Source organism: Desmodus rotundus, chromosome 8 (genome assembly GCF_022682495.2).
Source record: "Desmodus rotundus isolate HL8 chromosome 8, HLdesRot8A.1, whole genome shotgun sequence".
Lineage (NCBI taxonomy): Eukaryota > Metazoa > Chordata > Mammalia > Chiroptera > Phyllostomidae > Desmodus > Desmodus rotundus.
This window is the reverse complement of record NC_071394.1, coordinates 21,542,480-21,565,171: the sequence shown is the minus strand read 5'-3', so window position 1 is coordinate 21,565,171 and position 22,692 is coordinate 21,542,480. Positions and strand designations below refer to the sequence as shown.

Sequence of the window (22,692 nt, the reverse complement as noted above, 5' to 3'; positions counted from 1 at the left end):
GATGAACGAGGTGATTTTGAGTGCCATCCCAGTAAATGAAGAGAAAGACAAGGAGTTAGTGTTTACAGACAGAGAGAGGAGTAACAATCCCCTACTCAAATTCATTCTTTTCACGTTTTTCCTTTCAGGCCCAGAAAGACTCGAGGACCACAGTCACAAGGAGAGCTGGTGCCATTTCCAGAAGAAGGCCAGCCCCGGCCTCCCACCTCTTCCGTCGGCATTTTCTTCTGAACGAAGAGCTCAAGTCACATGCACACAGTAAGTTCCGCAAATCTATCGCTCGTCTAGTGCCAAGGCTAACACTTAAAACTTGCTAAGAGGGTCAATTTTATGTTAAGCTCTTACCACAATAAACAGACAGACAGACAAAAGCAGGTGGAGGATACCTTGAGCAGTCATGGATGTGTCTCTGGCCGTGATGGAGGCGGTGGCTTCATGCGTGTATACTTATCCCCGGACTCATCAAGTTGCACACATTCACTACGTACAAATTTTGACATATCCATTATAGCTCCATAGAATATTATTTTTAAGTCACATGCACAACCAGGGTTAAGTAAGTGTTTGTTTCTTCCAGGGTTTTCTTTGGGCATTCCATCAGCGTTCTCGTGTAACTTATACCATACTAAGTAGTGTACCTGTTAACAGATTGGTTTGCATGTATACTTTTTGAAAAGTATGAAAAGGAAAATTTTAAGTTCCTTAGCTGGTGGAGTAGTTCTGATGGGACTCATCTTCACAGTGAGAGACACGTATTTGGATAAAACTGGGTCACACAGGGACTGGGTCATGCAGCAAGCCGGAGAACAGAACACATCACTTAGAGTTCTAGGTGACCGTGATCCTCTGGGCTCACTGCTTTTGGGAAGGTGTATTTTGCACCTTGGCCAGCAACACGTGGTCTAAGCACGAACATTTTCTGTTCTTTACCAGACACAGCCAGTTTAAGAGAAAGAGCATTCCTTTGAGAAATCCAAACTTACCTCTGATTTTAAACAAATCTCCAACAGGGATGTATTCCTCAGGGCCATATGCAACAATGACAGACAAATAAAACTGTACCTTTTCTCTAATTCCTACAGAGTTTAGAGGTACCTTAGTGGTATGTAAGAATCAGAATAAAGTTTAATAAGCTACCATTTGGGGAAATTTTTCAAAACCATAAATGGAGAATTTATTAGAAACCTGGTGTGGGAGCAAATCTGAGTCAGAAGACGTCCAGAGTAAGCAAGTGGAAAACTGATTCGCACCAGCTAATGGCCACAGCACATTCGCTGAGTGCGCAGCGCTTTGCCGAGGGTTTGCCGCGCACCCTCTGTAACTCTCACGACAAAATCCTAAGTTAGGTAACATCATTCACCCCTCCTAACAAACAGTAACAGTGAGGCACAGAGCTGTGCACTAATCTGATCAAGGTTACAGAGCAGTTAAGAGTTGGAAGAATTTTTGGTGTAAAAATTTGGAACAAATACAGAATAACGATATGAATTTTATTGTTGAAAGGACTCTTGGGACCATTCAGTCCAAACCTTTTATTTTAAATAAGCAGGATGTCTGGTCAATAAGCTAGTGAAGAGTTGCTTATCCGGGCTAACATAGGTAGCACAGAGAGGCACGCACCTCACCTGTGAGTTTCGATACAAAGAGGAACAAAAGCCTCAGATTTTCCATACTCTAGGTCTTAACTGGAGCACTGAGCCTGTGTATCCATTACTACAGCATAAAACCTGGGCCGGTGGCTGCCACCAGTCCATCCTGGGCTCCAGCGGCTTGCAGGGTGGGCCTCCTGATGGAAACGCCCAGGGGCAGCAGAAGCACACGCTCCCCTCCAACCCCCACCCTGCCTGGAAAGTTCATTAGCCGCAGAGATCCATGCCCACAATCTCAGGACTCCCGAGAAATTAAAAACAGGTTCTCTTAATATAAGTTAAAAATCGTCAATCCTGACCAAAATCCTTTTCACCTCCTTAGAGCCCTCTTCTTAGAGCCTATAGACGTTTCTAGAATGCCTACAGATTCTAACCCTAAACTACTGTTGCTATCACTAGGCAAGCAAGAAAACTGATCGAACCTTGGGTATCAAGGAATTTCACTGCATAAGTAATAAAAGCAGACACTCTCTCTCTGTTGCATACATTAAGAAATTCTTAAAATAGAAGTTCAAATCTATATTGGGCATAATCAGTAAGAAATAAAAGCAAGAAATTTTCAGTACGTGCATGTAACCATAAACAATGGTTGGATAAAGCCTAATATGTAAACTTTTATTAAATTCTACATCTTCAGTATGAAATCACTGTGCCGTACCCATGGTCCAGGTTTTCAGAACATCTGTGACTAAGAAACCAATAGGGACCACTTTATAAATAGTGAACATCTTACATTTAAGAGTTAAGTCCCCCTTTTCATGAAATCTTTTCCTAGAGCATCATCTGCTCCTTCCCCTCTAAACCCAGAAGATGCTTCCTATCTGTGTCACTCTTTAGCATTCTGTCCTGAGTTGTTTATATACTGCTATTGATATTCTACGGTTATGTGCTCCAATAGGTATTTCTTTGCTACAGTGTGAACAGCTCCCCACCCTTTCAGAACATATGTTCTAAAACTTCCAGTGGGATATGAGCGTTTGTAAGGCTTAGGGCAAGCAGTGCTGATTTGTTCTTCCCAGCTTTACTGAGATATAATTGACAACTAGGTTTGTAACATATTTAAAGTGTACAATGGGATGATTTAACATTTTTATACATTGTGAAAGGATTCTCCCATTGTGTCGATTAATACCTGCATCACCTCACATATTTGCCTTTGGTTTTTTTTTGGGGGGTAAGAACATTTAAGATCTACTCTCTCAGCAAATTTCAATTATTCAGTACAGTGTTATCAACTCTAGTCACCATGTCATCCATTAGATCCTCAGAACTTGTTTATCTTATAACCAAAAGTTTGTACCTTATTACCAACATCTCCCTCTTCCCCCTACCTCCCAGCCCTGGCAACCACTTTTCTACTCTGTTTTTATGAGTTGAACTTTTTAAAAAAATCCTACATGTAAGCAATACCATGCAGTATTTGTCTTTCTCCATCTGACGTATTTCACTTAGCATAATGCCCTCCAGATTCATTCACTTCGTTGCAAATGTCAAAGTCTCAGTGGCTTAAACACAAAAAGTGTGTTTCTTGCTCACCCAGGATCTGGTGCAGCTATGCAGCTTCCACAGGGTCCTTCAGGTACCCAAGCCCTGTTCAACGGGAGGCCCTATTGCCCCCAAGGGCTCAGAGAACGGGGCTGGATCCTCTGTACCAAGCCTAGTGACTCAAGAGAGACTCTTCCACAGGAGGTTTATTGGGGCCAGGTCTAATAGTAGTGAATACACCACTTCTGCACACTTTCCACAACAAAACTCAGGCCCACGGTCACACCTAGCTCCAAGGAACGCTGGGAAACAGAGTCTGGCTCCATGTCCAGGATGCAAAAGAAATGGGATTTGGTGAATACAGTGTTCTCTGACACTGGAACAAAGAGAAAATTCTAGCACATTTAAGAAATAAACAGTTGACATAATAAACAGAGCTGGGACTAGAATGAGGTGAACAAGGCTCCTACAGTAAAACAAGCAAGGAGCCACTCACTTGCAGGCTGAGGCGAGTAAATCTTTAGACTGGTACTGTGAGCACCACCCCCCCTGGCCCCACAAAGAGACAATTTGCAGAAAACAGAGAAAGAGTAATATGCTGTTTCAGAAGTTATCGGGAAAGGAGCTTCTTGTGAAAAGGATCGGGAAAGATCTTTCTAGACAGAGTAAGCAGCAAATGCAAAGGCCCTGAGCAGGAACAAGCTTAGTGTTTGAGAAACAGGGGGTCAATAGGTCTGAGACCGATGGAGAAATAAGCAGTGACCAGGTCACACAGAGTCTCCAGGCTGAGCAGGGAGTTCAGGCTCTCCTTCAGGTATCATGGAAATGCACTGCGGCATTTAACCCGGGGCCTCACCTGCTCTGACTTCTGTTCTGTAAGCAATCGCCCTGGTTGTCCTGGGGAGAGTGGATCCCAGGAAGATCAGTTGGAAGGCCACTGATGTGGTTCAGGAGGGAGATGGGGATAACCTGCGCTAGCAAACGGCAATAGACTTAGAGAGAAAAGTGATTCGAGATACATTGGAGAAGAGGTACAGTAATAAGAAGTACTGCTGAGAAAACAAGGAATAAAGGTGAAAGCAACTAAGTGGATATTAGTGTCATATGGATCCAGGAAAAATAGGAGAGAATGTTTTGTCTCCCTATTTAAACAGTGAGCTTCTTGAGGATAAGAGAGAGATGCTTCTTTTGTATTCTCAACCAGATATTTTTTAAAAGAAGAAAATATATGTTGTCAAAGGCTCAAGGCAATATGCACCCCCTCTCCCACCCACAGAATAAGAATCAGTAATAATCTGAAGGAAAATTGGCAATAAGATCAAAAGTCTCACCTTTCCATCTGGGTGGTAAAGACCATGGCTGAGTCAAATGACTAGACTGAAATTGTAGCTCTGCCCCTTCCTGGTTCTGTGACCTTGGGCAAATTATTTACACTCCTGCGCCTCCAGATTCTTCAACTGGAAAATGGAAGAAATAGAACCTACCTCACAGCCCGTTAGAGAATTAAATAACATCACTTGTAGCCTAAAGAACTATGCTTGGCACATAGTAACTGCTCAATAAATGTAATGATTATAGTATATTAATTGTTACATCTAGTGCTGCAAGCGATTCCTAAGGGAAAAAATATACAAGGATGACAGCATTATTATTAATACTGAAAAGTTAATACTAAAATGTTTAACTGCCTGACAACAAGGACATGGATTTTTAAATTTCATGGTTAACAATAACTTCTGATCCAGGCGTTATAAATAATATCATTAAAATAGTTAAGATTATATGCTTATGATGTATTGTTTTAAAACCTTGTATTTATGTAGAAGGGAAGGAAACATCTGGAAATATGAAAACCAAAATGTTAACTGGTTATCGCTGAGTGGAGAGATGATTGTTAGTTGTGTTTTCTTCATTGCATTCTTTGTTTTCCAAATTTCCAACATGGAATGCATGTTGGTTTATATTCATAAAAAACTCCTCAGCTAGTGGCTTTCTTAAACCAACTACTTATACAAACATGGTGTAAAGCCTTCACCACTTGCTTCCAAGACAAAACACCTAACCATCTCAACAATATGAGGGTTTAGGACCAAAATAACTTTCAAAACCAAAGGAAAGAAAGATGGCGTATGAAGGCCAAGGAACTACTAGCCCCTAATGAGTAGATATAGCTCATCTGGTTTCTTAAAAACATACAGGTTGGAGGGAAAAAAATTCATTTTCCAGAATCTTCCATCAGGAAAAGAAGCTATGTGCGTTCCCAGCTCTGTTTCCTCGGTTTGCAATATAACCAGTTTGTTCTGTTCACAATATTTTCACTCTGAAAAATACGGGGAAGGCACTTTACTTGTAAGCATTGAACTTCTCCGGCAACAGGTTTGTTGGAGTCCATGTTAAATATGCTCATATTCACATTTTCTAACATGCTCTTTAACGGAATCCTCCTTATGAACATCTGTGTAGACTAAATGTTCAAGTTCACTAAATAATGAGATTATCAAATGTATATATTATGGTACCTTCCAATGAGTAATAGAAAAACTGCACTGATAATAGTTTTATTGGTAGCAATAAACTGTTTTTAACTAGATAAAGGAAAGCTTCCTGTAATTTAAAAAGCCAGCTGCAGCTACTAAGTAGGAGAAATGTTATTTATTTTATGTACAACTCTACTGTCACTTAACCACTGGAAATACATAGTATCTAGACCCTTCATATGCCTGCAAGTTAAAGATTACCCTGCAAAAACAACAAAACAAAAGCAACGAGCCACTGATGGGTTTCGAGAGCACATTCTGAGTGGCCAGCTGCCATCCAGGTCAAGCTTTGGGGAAACTTGAATCCTTCTCAGGTGACGTTACTTGTATTCTACTGCATTCCGTTGATCTTCTCAAATATTTTCCTTCCTCTCCTCTCTAAGCCTTCCAGAGAGTGTTTAAGTGGCACAAAGTACCGTTTTTCCACCCAGTGAGCCTCAGATTACAACAGGCTGAAGCTACTGTATGTTCACTCAGTAGCTGCTCTGAAAGCTGTTAACAGAAAACATTATCAGAAGATGTCTAATAGAAGTCAGGTTTTCAGAAGGTTTGCATTTCACTCCTATTAGCAGATGCCAAGAAGATTTTTTGGATGTCATTCCACCCCTACTGTCTCACTATGCAGGAACCATGGGAAGACTTCTCCTCCTCCACCTGACAGGCAGCGGTCTGACACAAATCACAGCCTTTCAGTCACTCATAATGCAGCTGATCCACGGCCAGCGGACGTGGGTCAACTCCTCACCCTAAAGATGGGCAATTAAAAGGGAAGAATTACGTGTGTTGTCTACTTTTCCTATAATAACTATGTTTCATAGTGACAAAATATCTATAGTTGAAATGAAGTGATATTTAATAGAATTTTGGCTAATAAATGTGAAAGGAATAATAAAATTAGGGGAAAAATTCATATTTTACAACTCCTAATGACCACTGGTGATTCAGACAAAGATCATCAATAGTAGGTACTACCAAATAAAAGGTTAATAGGAATCTTACAGTGGAAGGATCAGGCTGTTACCACGAACCCCTTGTTTAACCTTAGCATCACTAAGAATGGCACAACTGGGCATTGTGTGCTTGCTGGAGTAGTGTTAAATGATGCACACAGCACCACCTGTGAAGTGTTCTAGCCAAAAGAGTTAAACCTGAATCTAATCTAACCTTCATGGAGAAGTTCTAGTTTACAGAAAATAAGGAGGATAAAAAAAATAAGTCACATGACCCCCACGAGGGAGCAAATGGGAAAATCCAGAATATCACACATTCTGCAGAAAACTGACCTGGTTTTCTTCAAGTCAGTGGCACTGGGAGTTGGGTTGGAAAGTCCAGCTTTCAAACCAAAGGAACCTAAGGGACACATCAACCAAGTGCGTGAGTGGCTGTTACTTGAATGCTGATTCATACATACCAGCTGTATAAAGGCATTTTTGAGGCAACTGATGAAGTTTGATTACATACTGATTAACATGTGTTACCAAGGAATAAGCCTATTTGCAAGAAATACATCCAGAAATACACAGAGTGAAAGGACATATCTGGGATTTTCTTCCTAACATAACAATGAAAGTAAAAAAAAGAAGATAAAGAACAGATGGAACAAATGTGGCAAAATCTCAGTAGTTGTTCAGTCTGGGCGATGGATATATGGGATTCACAATGCTATCCTCTCTGCTTTATTGTATGTTTGAAGAATTTCCATTTAAAGTGTGAGAACACTTAAAAGAATGTTTTCACTAGCCCTTTACATATAGCGCACAAGTATGACTAGATCAAGCTCCTTGGCAAGGCCAACAATATATGCTACTCAAAATCAGAGGAAACGAATTAAAAACCCTAACACCAGAAGCAAGGCACGGGAGACAATACTGACATTGCGGGGATGTTCTAAAAAGGATTCTAACAGCTCCTGGAGGACAGTAAACTAAACAGGGAACAGAACATTCAGCTCAGCAGAACAAGAAGCGTTTGATTCACGGTTTTGTTTGAAATGGTGAAAAACATGCTGAGGTGATTGTTTGGATTCACACAATTTCATTGAACTTCTCCAACACAAAAAATGTCTGACGTCTCCTAGTCCAAACCCTATACACGTATAAACCGTATCTAAAGCATCCCATTCCTAGGGCCACCGTGCAAAAGTCCTGGGGTGATGTTAACAGCAGGCATTATAGCCAGTACGCAGTCATGTGGCTGTGTGCAACGGTCCTACTAAGTATTCTACTTCCGTTGCCAACATTACTACTTCTTTTACTATCACTACTACTTGTTAGGACAGTATAATAAATAATAAAAACAATAATAACATTTATTCCACAGGGTTGCTGTGAAAATAAAATGAGGACCTAAAGAACCTACAGGGATTGGTGCAGGTTGTAGCTTGTTATGGGTTGAACTATGTCCCTTTAAAAGACTTATTGAAGCCCTAACCCCCAATGCCTGTGAATGTGACCTTATTGGAATAGAAGGTCTGTGCAGATGTAATCAAGTTAAGATGAAGTCATTGGAATGGGCCCTCACTGAATCTAACTGGTAATCTTATAAGGAAAGAGACCAGCAAGAAGGGAGGACAGCTTGCAAAAACGGAGGAAGCACTTTGGGTTAAGCTGTCACAAGCTAAAAACATCTGGGGCCACTGGAAGCTAAAAGAAACAAGGAAGGATCCTCCCCTCCAGTCTCAGAGGAAGCACAGACTTGCTGACACCTTGATTTTGGACTTCTGGCCTCTATAACTGTGAGAAAATGAACTTGCGTGGTTTTAAGCCACCCAGTGTGTGGTACTTGGTGACAGACAGCAGTCTCAGGAACCCATTTAGAGTTATCATGTGCGCTGCTAATGCAACCCTGAAAGTAACGGCATCGGAACAGAGCAGCACTGTGTGGGCTGGAGACCTTCACACACCTCATTCTTGAATCTAGGTAAATATTTCTCTTAAGGCAGCCAATTTCTTTTTGTGATGCAACCTCAGGATGTGTCAAAAATCGGTGAAAACCCCTTGTCTCCAGCATCCTATTCTTCCACGGTTGGTTTTTTGATCTTAAGAGCTACACTCCACCTTTTTCATTCATAAATTCATCCCGCCATTCCCAGCCATCAAGATACTTTTTGTCACCAAACGATATTTTAAATGCCCTGTTCGACCTTATAGTATGCAAAAGTGTGGTTGGCATGCCATCTGTCTCCAACCAAATCATTAAGAAAATAGTGGCCCAAACAAGGCCATGAGAGAGTCCCTTACTACACCAGAGGCTTCCCTCAAAGTGGACATCAATCTACTACTCACCACTCTCTGACAAATGTAATTCAAGTAAGCAACATACAGTGATATACCTGCATTTCTCTACCTTGTCCAAAGGGATTTTTCATATGTGCCAGGTATTATTATTCATGGATTTTGGTCAAATGCTTCTTTATCCTCCAGCCTAGTAACCCCATTTAAGAAAGTAAAATATTTGTATTGCATAAGCCATGGTCTATTGCACTAAAATCTCAGACTTTCTTATAATAAAACATTCTAGAAAATGACATTATGATTATGCAAGAATTTTTAAAGGCTTCTTTTCTTCTTAAAAAATTCAGATTAAACTTCAATATCTATAATATTGATTACTGAAGTTTAAAATAATGACTCTGAGGCACATGGTACTGAATCTAAGCAATGTTGTTTAGCTTCCTCCACTGGGGAAGGCAAGAATCTTATAATTTGAGTCCGAGTAGTTGGTGACAAGAATTTGTATGTAAGTGCCTATGAGATGCCAGCTGCATTACAGATGTGCTCATCGTGGCTCTTCCACTGTGAATGGCCCTCAGGGGTCCCTCTGCACTCAGTACAGTCACTGGCTTCACAAAACTCTTAATAGATACCCTCTGCTGTTGGCAAAAGACAATTTCCAAAGAGTAAGGGTATCAAGACAAGGTCTCTTCCATGCCACTTTCCTAAATATAAGCTTTAATCTTCCTATAAATTTCCTTCATTTTGCCTTCATTCCAACAGGTAGGATAAATCACATCCTTCTCTCACATGACTGGCTTCAAGTCTTAAAAAGGAGTGAATTTGTTCCTTCTCTTTCTCCCCCTTTCTAAGTGCAGGTGGCCATTTCTTCAAACCTTTCTCTGGAATTCAAAAGAAAGATGACTACTTGAAGCTTGCCAAAGCCTTTAGAACCAGTATTCTTCACTTGAGCCACTTTCATATCAAAATCATGTTGAGATTACCCATGGCATTGCAAAGAACTAATTATTTTTACTTCTGCATAAGGGAACAATTCAATTGAACCAAACTCATAATTTTGGACAATTTTCAAGGGACAATTTCCAAGCCCTAGATCAATTTGCAGGATAGTGTTAGTTATAGAAGAGACAAAGAAATATTTCATAATTGGCAGGATTCAGTCAAGAATCGCATCAGCCACCGCATGACTTATTGGCCACCAGGAGTGGTAGGACGGGCTTCCCTAACTCCACAACAAACTAACCTCAACCCACTAATGGTGCTTCTGGGAACCACCAGTGTCCACTATCAAACAACATTTGGTTTTTCAAATTACTTAGTCTCTTGACCCTAAAAATGTTTCTCCACTATCCTAAGCTGGTGGAGGGAGGGTGACCATGAAATTTATTTCACCATTGGAAGGAATGCTATGGACAGGACAGCTCCGATTTCTCTCAAAGCCTTAATCAGACGTCCAAATCTTGGAAAAATAAAAAAAAATTTAAGCTAATCTGCTCATTCAACTCATCCAACCTACAGATGTTCTCTGTCACTTCTTCATAAAAACTGACAAGAGACCAGAACGAGCACCCGAGTCCCTCAAAATTCCTCTATACACCTGACCCTGAAACACACACACACACACACACACACACACACACACTTCCAAAAACAGGAAACCTCTAAAATATCATCAAGAAGCAAAGTGTCAAAATTAGCATTAATTTTAACAAAGTACTCTACCACCTACAAGCACTACCCAGAGAACAAGATGAGTCAAAGACTTGGACCACCTTCACTGAACTCATGTTTAGGGATGAAACCTGGGAGCCCCAGGTGCAGTCCTTTTGGATTCACTGGGCTGCCAAGTGTTTCTCACTCAGTGGAGAGTCTTCAAAGACCAAATAAGGCAGTAGAAGAACTGAGAAAACAAATACCATAGCAACCCCTCCCCAAAGTCTATTTTTGCGGGGGTGATAGACATAGGGTAACTAACTCACTTGGTCACAGGAATATTAACCCCACTGTAAATCAACTACACTGAAACCTGGTCTTGAAACTACAGCACTGTGGTAAACTAAATGTGCAAGGTTATGATGGGATAGGGCAAGTACCTCAACATTAAAAACCAACTCTGACTGTAAGAAAGAGGCATTCAAACACAGCATGGAAGGTAAGCAAGGGTTTAAATTCTGTGGCAGACTTTATTACCTGAGGAGGGAGAAAACCTTTTTTTTAAAAAAAATTGCTCTTGGGGTTTTTCATATAAAATCAGACAAATTCCACCATTTTCAAAGGGCTAAAATGTGATTCATTGAAAGAAATGGGTTTCTCCATAAAGATTAAAGAATTTGGCAAACAATTAATTGGGAAGTGTTAATTTGAAGTTGTTTGGGCAACTCCAAATTTTACCAGTTGCTTAATTTTTTAGGCATGCATTTTATGGAAAACATTCTTTAAAAAAATTAATGTTTTCCAAGTGGCTGTAGAAGCTGGAATCCATCTCCAGGTTAATGCAATTTCAGGTTTTAATATCTGCCTCGTAGATAGTAAAATTGAAAGATTGGTTAAATCTGCCCTTTGATGAGAAGGTCCTGTCATAAGGACATTAGGGACCCAAACCAGAAATGCTCAGTCAGACTGAACGCTCTCTTCATCGGCTCCTCTTTCCCTGCCTCTCTGAGAGGGTGGCAACATGATGACAGCATTGATCTTGCTGGAGAAAGTGGAGCAGGTTTGCCCCCTGAACCTACAGGGCAGAACAAAGTAAGCCCGAATCCTACAAAACTTCAGAGAACAAAGCACAAGAAAAAGAGTGCAGAGTGTGCCCTCTATCGGTGTGAGTGTTTTAATTGCGGAGTGGCTGCTCGGCAGGTTGCATCCAGCCACAGGTGAGAGGCGAAGGCCCTCCCTGTGGAACAAGTCTAAATGTGCTGACCCGGCAGCAAGAACCCCGGCAGAAGCCCACGTGGCCCGAACTGAAGAGTGCTCGCCCTGGTTCTGACCAGTCTATGAACTGGCAGGGTGAAACATGCAAGTCACACCAATGCCAGCACCATATGGCATCAGCTGGAGATTGCGACAGAGACTTCTAAAACTCTATATTATTGTTTTGTTAATGAGATAAAAATTAGATCATATGAGAAGTTTTAACAGAACCCCTTATTCTGTCTATTTTTTACTTTTATAAACTTTTTAGGGAAATGGAGAGAAGAGTTTAACAACTATTGTCTTTGAGGAAGGAGTATTAGCCAAGTAAGAATTTATGAAAATAAATCTTGAGAGAGTGCTTCCAATGTGTCCTCATATTGTGAAGGATATACATGGCCAATGGCTAGACACCCACACACGGAAAATAAACTTAGCAAATTTCTGTGTCCATATGAAGCAGTCATTTGGCATGAAGCTAATTAAGGTCACCTCCTATTTCTTTAACCAATGTTTCTTAACCTGTTGAAGGAATAAAAGGAACTGTGGGCCTCTATGATAATCCCATGAACACTCTAGTAGATCCTCTCTATGTACTCACCTTTGCCCCACCTCCCCCGCAAAAAAGATTTTCCTTCTAACTTCAGCAGATACAAAAACCCTGTCCCCACCTCTGGACCCCAAGTTAAAAAACCTTACTCAAAAGAAATATTCTGAGCAAGCCTAAATTTGTTCTATAAGTGTGCTTAATATCCTCCAGCAGGTGATGAAAATTGAATGGTTTCCCCAATATTGTAAAGGCTTTCCCAGAATAACTATAAAAGGGGGAAAGCTACCTATAATTAGTTTCTCTATGCTTTAGCAGGGGTGTCCAAACTTTTGGCATTTCTGGGCCACACTGGAAGAAGAAGAGTTGTCTGGGGCCACACATTAAATACATTGTGACATGTAATCACAAAACAATCTCATAGAGTTTTAAGTAAACTGACAATTTTGTGTTGGGCCACATTCATAGTCAACCTGGGATGCATGTGGCCCATGGGTTGCAGGTTGGACACCCTGGCTTTTGAGTAAATATAAAAAATACTTAGCAGCTTTTCTCTAATGTTAATTGGTTATTCTGATTGTATTCTGATGGTTAAAACATATATGTGTATATGCATATAATACATATAGACACACATGCATGAGCGTGCACCCACAGACATACACACATTTGTCCTGGCTGTTGGAATACCAGAAATAAAAGAGGTTCCTACAAGTCATATACAAGAATAATGATTTTTAAAGTAATGATAAAAATTTAGCCATATTCATATGCAAATTTTATCAGATCACACTTATGGCCCTCACCTCAGTTACTCCATCCCCTTCAGCCCTAGGATACTTAATATCAGTTATGTTGTTAGCATAATTATGAGTTGTAGTTAGTACTGAGGCTGAAAAAACGTGGACCAAAGAACTTTGGGGTACAAAGGTGATTTTGTTTCTTTTTAAAAATGATATTTATGTTGAAAGTGTACAAGAAAAGCCAGGGAATTCAGGGGGGTTGAATTCTAGTTCTATCTCTCTTCAATTTAACTGTTAGTTTTTACTCATTCATTTATTCACTCATGTCAGTGAGCAGCTCATCTTTCTTATAAGTCAACAGCCCCAGCTCTTTCAAGGGGTAGCGAAATACCAGTGCTCTCCTGGAAGACACAATATAGAAATTATGTAGTCTACTCACACTTACAGGAGAACTTGTTCTAAAACACACACGCACACACCTGTGCCTCTCACGGGTACCTGTGCACAGCTAGATTTATAATAAAGTCATAAACAGAAGAAAGCAGACTGATTTCTTGCACTAATTTATCTATGTTATTAATATGATTGCCTTTTAAGAAGATAAATACCACTTCCTTTTATTATCCCTTAAGTGATTATTCATATGGGCAAAGTATTGGGTGATTTTTTAAAAAAATCCCTATTGACTTTTTCTTGAAAAAAAGTGTTTTTAAAATGTAGGTTACCTTCCCCCAGAGTTTACCCTACCCTGCCCCAAACTCCCCTGTCGTTTGAGATATTCTATCATTCAAATAGTAAGCAGGTAGGTCGATAAAAGATTCCACAAGAGAAGCCATAGGCACGAGAAGGTATGAGTGAGGCGGGGCTGTGGAGGACAGGACACTGGGGACATCACTTATTCCCAGGATTGTCAGGAGTCAGAGCTCCTAACACACACAGGGATATGCAGATAGGCACTAATACTATGTGAAACTCTAAAGACTGTGAGAAGAGACTTCTGACTGAGGACTGGGGTGGGGACGCTTTGACACATCAGAGGGTTTTGTCGTTGTTGTTTGTCTCTGAATTCTACAGAATAGTAAACAATGAGTTTATAACTATTACCTAACTATTCATTCAATGTACCACTATGTGCAAAAACCTCCAACTTAAAATTTTTTTTTCTCATTAAGTCACCAAAATTATTTTAAGGGCAACAACAAAATCCCATACTCAGTGCCTTTTGTTCAGCCACAACTTGTGCAGGAAGCACTCCTCAGGCCTGGTTTGGGGAGCATGAAGATGAGTACACTGAAGCTCTGCCATAAAGGAGCTTAAAAATAAAGTAACAAGAAGACATATGGCAAAATAACCAGAATAAAAGCGAAAGGGAGTTCCTTTAGAGTAGCACAAAAAGCTAAGAAAACTGATTGATTTTTGGCTTCAGGAAAAAAAAGCAGAAAATTCCAGGAAGTCTTCCTATAGGCAGTGACATTTTCACTGTGGACTACCACACACTCAACAACATGGAAACACATGGTGTGGCTGGAAATGAAGTAATCTGGTATAGCTTAAGCATACAGGGCTTTCAGGTGGTGGGGGTTGGAAATGGGCTTCAATCAGATGGTGGGGAACCCTTGAATGCAACACCAAAAAGGCTGGCATTTATTCTGTAGTCAATATGGAGACCTGGGAGATTTGAGGTTTATTGCTTAGAAGCAACATGATCAACTGTGGCTGAGAAAAAGTCAATGTGGCAGCATTGCAAAGGATGGAGTGAAGAAGAAGTGGCTGCTGGGATGTGAGAAGTCAGTGAGGGTCTCAGCCAGAAGATACCTTTGGGAATGGAAGCGAAGGGGTGGATGTAACTACGTGTCTGAGGCTGACTCTGTAAGACGGAATGAACCAATAAAAGAAGAAACAGAGGATCCAAGCCGGCAGCGTGGCTTCCAGCCCTGACACACAGAAACCCCACGAAGAGAAATAAGGACTCAGGCAGAGGAGCACAGCTGGTGGAGGGCATAAAAGAGGAAATGCGTTGTCAACTTGGAGCGTACACGAAATGGAATCTCTACTCATACATGAGGGTGCATGGGATATCTGCCCACGTGACAGGAGGCGGGAAATCAGAGGGTAAAATAACCTGAAGCTCAAAAACTCATTCATTCTACAAAGTGTTGGGGATTGAGTTGAAGGACTCTACATGGAAATAACAGTTCAAGATACAGGGATGGGTACAAACCTCAAGGGAAGAATAAAGATATACTAGTCTGTACCTGTTCCAAAGGAGGGGACCCAAAAAGGGAAGTGGGCAGAGTATGGGAGGCACAACCAGAGGGTGGAGTCACTAGCCAAAGGAGGAGACTTTCTTTGGAAAGGAGTGATAGACATCTCCTGAGGAACAAGGAGCACGGGACCGCAAAGATGCTGGTGGAGCTGGCCTTGAGGTGAGCACTGGCTACAGATGGTCATAAAGAAAACCCTTTCAGTAAAATGAGGACGCCGGAGCCAGACCGACAGACTAAACACTGAATGAAAGAGGACTGTTAAGCAAGGGAAGGGGAGAAGTGAATAAAAAAGGAGGGGAAGAGGTTGGACAAACAGCATGGGGAAGAAGGAAATTAAGAATTCTAGGGTTAGGGGGCCAGCAGCATGCTTAAAAAGAACATGACTGGTACAGAAAGGTCCTAGAGGGAAGAAGAAGGGTTGGCCTTGGAAACAGTGAAGACACCTATCCTTCCTTACTCCTTCCCTCTCCTCCTCTTCCTTCCCTTGTCCTGCCCTGTCACCCCGTCTGAGAGAAAGACGAGAAACAAACAAGAACTGAGAAAGATAAGTGAAAATCCTTTTTAGTTACAAAAACCCAACCCCTTATAGTCATACCACCCCTACACCCTCTTCTCAACACACACCCACACCCAAATATAGATAAACATATGTACATATATATGTGTGTGTGTGTATATATATATATCCCCTATCATACACAGTTACATCTGTAATACCTGCTGTACTTTAGTATTAATTAGCTCTCTTCATATGCATTCCAGCTAAAAATATGAAAATTCACAAATACAGATATGGTACACTGTGTTTACCCAAAGTCAGTCCATGATTGCTGCGGATCCGGGGGAAAAATAATGAACATCATGAGTCTGAAAAAAAATGGGAAGTTTAAAACTTTATTTTCATCCCAGAGCTTACCACCTCCTTTCAGCAGAGTGGTTGTCAAGTGACCTATCAAATGACGCCTGTCACCTATTTCCTGGCCTGGGGAAGTGTAAGAGGACTTATTTCCAGAAAAAGAAAAAAAAATGGATGAAAAGGCAGTCAGTTGGAAGAAGTAAATGTAGCCTGGACAATCCATAAACTGGCCAGTTAGTCTCTGACTAACTCAAGAGGTGGTTTTGCATTAAGGAATTAGAAGTGTCATTTCCAACTTGTGATTTCTGCAAGTATTGGATTCTACCCAAGATGGATTTTAAAAGCAGATAAAGAAAGCCAGGATTAGACGGAGGCCCGGGGGAGCGCCACCTATTCTGAATCACTTCCAAATTTCAGTAGCTAAGTGAGATGTTGGTTGGGGCACAGCAACTTTCTGACCTCCACACACTGGTACGATACTAGCCAGAAAAACTCAGAATTCTGCTGGAAGAAAAAGCAGCCCATTAACAAAAGAGAACAAAAGAAAAGAAAGAACATGTTTATGTTGCAGTGTTAAACATCACATCAGCTTTTCCGAAATCCTCTGGAACTTAAAAGAAAGTAAGCATACAAAATGTATTTTGAAGCCTTTTCATTTAAGTGTAGGTTAATACGTTCCATGTGCTTTTTTGTATTTTGAAAGAATACTGTGAGAAGTTATCATTCAAAATACTTATAAAACCAAATATCTCCAAATCTATTCATTAAATTTTTAAAGACACAAATTAATTTAGCCCTAGAAGGTTTAAGAGAAAAAGTGTGTGTGTGTGTGTGTGTGTGTGTGTGTGTTACCAACCTCAGTTGCCAGAAACACACCACACTGTTTGTGATAAATACTTCAGTTTCACAGAAGAAGCCAAACCCAATCTTAGGGAAACGAGATGTCTCCACACTTCAATATGGGGAAGGCTACAGCAGGAAGCACTTGCCTCACCACGCCCTCTACCATCAGGCCACCAGAAACACCAATTACAGGTTTGAGGGGTCTCGCTGCTTTCAAAGAGTTTTATCAAGAAATTTTCATGAAACCCTGGTTAAAATGTGACTGAGCATATAAACAGAATGAAAGAGATATAAAAATAAGTTACTACATACCAAGCTCAAGAAATCCCAGGAGACTATATTAAAGTTATAATTTGTCTATCCACCTTGCAGTAATTCAGTCTGCAATGTGGCTTACAACCCTTCCAAAAAATGAAATGAATCAAATAACCCAGTTCACCATACACATAATTCACGAGCAGTCCCAAGACAGTTCCAGGCAGAAAGGGTTAACAGTTGTTAGCAATGACTATGCAGTTGAATGAGAGGTGGGCATGGGACCAACTAGTTACAACCGTTAATGTTAACGTGTAGGCAACACATGAGTTGTCAATCAGCTTTTCAAAACATTGACATTTGTCTCCCCTCAACAAGATATTCATTCTCTGTATTGTGTTTGTGCCTAATCAGTTTTAAAAATTATTGCTGCCAGGTCATATTAGTGTTTATCCAATGCATTTTTATTTTATAAACTTGTTTTTAACTAAGGGGGAGAAAGATCAGTTGGTGTTGCTTATGATGGTCTCCCCCAAACAGAGGTTTGTCCAAAAGCAGGGAAGGTTGACATTCTATTCTCTAAATCCTCTAGCTATATTTTCAAATAAAACATAGAGTTAAATGATATATTTGCTCTCTATTCCAGACTGGATGCAATTGATTTTAACTGACTAAATTATCTGATCTCTGCCAAGAATTTTATTTCATTAAGAAAATGATATTATAGCGCATCTGAGATCATAGAGCAGACTAAACATAATGCCAAAGAAGTTCTGAGAATGCTCCACAGTGAAGGTTTGATTATTTGCAGATGGAATATGAAGGAAAAAAACAAAAAGGATCAGATCCCAGGCATTAGCCTCACCAATCCTGGTGTCACCGCTGCCTACATGGTAGCACAAAGCCAAGAACATAACTGGTCTTCTGAGCCACAACACCGTCTCCTTTTAAGGTACTAATCACTTTTCTTCCTGGAAAGTAATATTTAACTGCCACTATCCAAAACAAAGGGAAAAGGGGAAATGTTGGTGCCACAATGGGCTCTAGCATGTCAGCTGTCACTACTGACATGATCTGGCTAGTAGTCAAGCATTCACCAGGGAACTAATTTAAATCAGTCTCCTTCGGGCAGGCCAATTGTTTGGTATGCGCAACAATTGGTGTAGGATCAATCAGTGGGCATGAGATCAATTAAAACCAGCTTAAGTTTGTGAAGAGGAACAATTCACACAACCTGAGTTAGATCTCTATTCATTTCAATACTCTCACAATGCAATCCTTAAGCTTCCTTGCAAAGCAGAATAGCAACTATCACCCTACACTGTCTAGCCAGCTCTTTAAGTAGTTCCACTTTTAATTAAAAACACAGTGCACTCTTTGTTGGCACAGATAGTGTGGTCACTTTTAAGGACCGCAGTTATTTTAGCCAGAAACTTGGGATTTGGGAAAGGACATCTGTTAAGAAAGGGTGTGGGGGGAAGTACACTTTGATAGAATTTTTTTTCTTTACAACTTTACCAATTTGCATGTACTTGAAAGCATTTGAGTTTTATTAAATGGAAAGGTTGGTTTGGCAAAAGTTACCATTACACACTTTAGAACTAGGTTTCTGAATGTCAGCACTTGGGGACGTGGAGGGTATGAGATTTTGCTAGAGCAGCTTTGAAATAAAGAGGTTTGGCCTCAGATACTAAGAAGGCACTGGCGTAAGTGCAGAGATGGCACGGGGAAAAGCATGCAGTATCGCCTCTGGCCGCAGGAGTGCTGTAACGTCATTCTCCACGGAACAGCATCTCCACTACGTTCTACTGAAACAATATGCTTGTTTCTTCCCTGCTCAACCACACCGGGACAGGCACTGTGGATCAGAAAGACATCCCTGAATTAGTACGCACTTGGGAATGGGTTTTTGATAGTTCTCTATTTCTCAAACTCTAAGCACTTGAATTTTTCCAACCAAGTAGACTGTAACTTCTGCCTATAAGTGGGGGCAAGCCTCTCCAAACACTTTTAACCACAGTGTAATAAAAAATTGCCAACTCATCCAGGCAATACCTCGAAAGAAAACAGTGGGGTAGAGAAGGGACCAGTTGGGAAGAGTGGGGAAGAGAGAGAGACAGAAAAGGACTTTTTCAAGACTAATATCAATATCAAACTTTCATGGCCTCTAGGAAAAATTTCTCTCTAGTAATTTTATGCAGAATAATTTCTGAAAATAAACATTTTCCAAATGTCTGAAAGGAGAGAGCAAAAGAGAGAGAGGGGTGTCCTTGCAGACCACAGATCTGCAGCCACAGTTGGAGAACAGAGGCTGCGGAAGTTGCCCACCGCCGCTTTAGCTTTATCTCGAGCTCTGCCCCGGGGCAGGCCACCCTCCAGCGCTGTGGGTAGGTGAGAACAGCTTAACGACTTCCTTAAAAACTATGAAAAATCAAGGCGCGAATAGCTCTCTCCAAAATCTGGACGCAGAACTGGAGATTCCATAAAACGAGTTATAAACAAATCACATCACAGGTCGAGTGAGACGTTTATAGCCCAGAAAAATCAAGATCCGTTAACCTCAAGACAAATTCTAGCCGCGCAGAAGTCCAAATTGCTAGATAGCTGAGGGGTTGCTCTGCACCTTCCACAAGCGGGCAATCAATGCAAGGTGTTGGGGAGGTGGAGCGGGGGTGGTGGTTGAAATCCCGCAGAAGACTTAATTGTGTTTAGCAGCTCTTCCTTCCCCTAGACTGCAGCTGGACTAGCTACAGCCACAGCAGGGCTCAGAGACAGAACTTGGCGCACTAAATCTGCAGGAAGGCTAGCACTCTGCAACCGGCTTCCACTCGCCTTTGCGCGTGGTGCACACAAGTGATGGAGAAGGAGGATGCGGTTAAAAAGCCAAAAGTGAATTTCATTGAGAGGAAGAAAAATCCCTTCTCAGAATTAGCTGCTTTTTTGAGGGAAGTAAATGGAGAGGGCAAAGTCAGGCCTGTCCCCTAAACGTCACCCTGCAGGAGAGCGCTCCCCAGAAAACCCGCTCACGAGTTACTGCTCAATGCAGAAAGTTCAGGGAATCACCCCATCCAGTCTAGCTCGAAAAAAGAGATCAACATTGCCCTTTTCCTGGAAATGCAGCTTCTCCACCTCGGAGTGGTACCCCCTGTGAGACGCTCTCCTGACCCCTCTCTGTTACACACGCGCGCACACGCTGCTAGGCCGTGTCCAAAGCGATCTGGGGTCACGGTTTGGGGCGCACGTGCGTGGGGAAGGTAGGAACAGATTAGCTGCTGGGCAGAGGGTCAAGAGGACTAAAAAGAAAGACAAAGAGACAGAGAAGGAAATTGGGTGCCAGATAAGAAATGAGACCGAAAGAGAAAAGAAGAATTCAGAGTAGCAGCGAGGCAGCGAACGTGAGCACGGACCACACCACGTAACCCCCAGCACCCTTCAGACACCGGGTCCACCCGGCTCTCCGCGCGTCTCGCTCAGGTTCGTCGCACCTTCGGGTGACGGAGAAGGCAGAGTTCTGCAGACCTCCGCGCCCGCAAAGTGGGGAGCAGAGGTGTGCAAGTGCGGGGTCGAGATGGGAGGCACTGTCCTGCCTCCCTGTGCCCCAGGAGCGCGTGAGTGAGTGAGCGCCGTGACCCTCCCGCCCGCGCCGCGCACTCACCTCCGGAGGAGTATGACCCACCTCGTTTACTGCGTCTCCATCGGTTGCCTTGGCAGTGGCTGTAATCCATACAGTTCAGGATGATGAGGGCAAAGGAGAAGAGGCGAAACTGCATCTGGACGGTCGGGTGGGGGAGAGACGCCTCTCAAAGTCGGGGAACTGGAGGGCTCATCCGAGGAGCCGCCGGTGACCGCAGCTGGGGACGACGCAGAGGGAGAGTCGCCAGTAGCCCAGGGATGGCACTGGTCAGTTCCGCGCGGTCAGCATCTCCCTGCCTTGAACCTGAGAGACCAGGAGGAGGAACAGGATGGGTGGAGGGTGGAGAGAACCCCGGGGAGGCGGCTGTCTCTCCGCGCGTCCCAACTTAAGAAGGGAAGGGGGGGGGGAAGCGCACTCATTGCCTGGCACGAGCTGCGGAGCTGCTTAACCCCCAGCGCACAGCTGCCGGCGACTTGGAGAGGAAGGTGATTTCAATCAGTGAATTAGCAACCACTGCGGTGCTGCGGGCTACGACCCGGGGGGAAAGGGCGTGTGCAGCGCTCCGGGGAAAGGAAAGAGCTCCAAACGAACAGGGGGCGCGGGGTTAAAGAAGCGCTCTCCCGCCCTTTGGCTCCAAGGTGCGACACCCAGGCGCGGTGGTCACAGTGGTCACCTGTCATGAGCACTTACGTCTCGGGCGGTGAGGCGTGCCTAGGCGCGGCGCTCCACGCCGGGCTCCTGACGCCAGCCGCCTCGCTAGCACGTGGGCTGGGGGAAAGTTTGCCGAGACCCGCTGGGAGCGCCGGGCAGCTCCGGGTTCCGGAGGCCGCCGCGGGTTCGATGTGCGCGCAGGGTCCTCTGGGCTGGCGGCGCCCGGCTGGAGCGCAGCGGATGCTGCGTCCCCACCGCTGAGAGTGATTCTCCGGCGAGGGACGCGCCCGCTCTCACTCTCTGGGTCCCTGTCCAACTGGGCAGTTTCCCGAGCTCTCTCCACAGCTACTTCACAGCTAAGGTTTCCCCCTTCCCAAGCTCAGGGAGATCAAACGTTCACGGGAGGCCGGAGGGACGTGGCTAGCGCACTTTCCGACGGAGATGCTGCCGGGCTGAGCTCGGGATGCTTCTATAAGTAGGTGGTGCTGTGGTCCACAGCATCTAAGTCAAAGCTGCCTTGGAGTTCCTGGGTCCTAAAGCCAGAAACGCTCGGGTTTCCCTGAGGTCCTAAAGAGCGCTGACAGCTCCTGCTGGCCTGACCCCAAGCGAATGCCCTCCGGGTTTTCCTGGAGCGGGTGGCTAAACTGAAGGGTGGCTGGGGTGGGGGCGCCCCCTGACTGTGCTAGGCCCGGGAGTCCAGCTGGCTGCACCCCGAAGGCGTTCGTTCTTTCGGTGGCTCTGCGGTCAGTTCCAACCTCAGTTCCAGTCTCCCTGCAGGAACGTCTGGCAGACTGGTGGCCTCTCCGGACCTTCCTTCCCGAGCCAGGCCCGGACCGCTGCTTCAGACAGTCGCCGTTTAAACTGGAGCCGCTTCCCGAAAGATGCCACACCTCGGCCACTTTTTAATGTACGTCTTGGCTTCGTTTTACAGAAGATTTGTTAGCAAGGGCTGAAATTTAAACGCGCCCTCAGTTTGGGGAGTGAAAGGATATACCCAATAGCTTTTGCTTATCCTCAGAAGTTATTTCTTGACTTTGTTTCTCCTCCAGGAAAACTTGCAGAAACCTGTGTTCCCTTGCTTGCAA

General features: G+C 43.0%; 1 protein-coding gene across 1 annotated transcript in view; it reads right to left on the bottom strand.

Moving 5' to 3' along the window:
• Positions 1-22,047, bottom strand: part of RSPO2 (R-spondin 2) — a 142,891-nt gene extending 120,844 nt beyond the window's left edge. Inside the window, exons 1-2 of the mRNA XM_024572270.3 lie at positions 21,647-22,047; positions 20,999-21,259 (exon numbers count right to left, since the gene is read on the bottom strand). Of these exons, the coding sequence (XP_024428038.2) occupies positions 20,999-21,092 (94 nt within the window). The 5' untranslated portion in view covers positions 21,093-21,259; positions 21,647-22,047. The remainder of the gene's footprint in view (positions 1-20,998; positions 21,260-21,646) is intronic.
• Between the last annotated feature and the right edge of the window lie 645 nt (positions 22,048-22,692).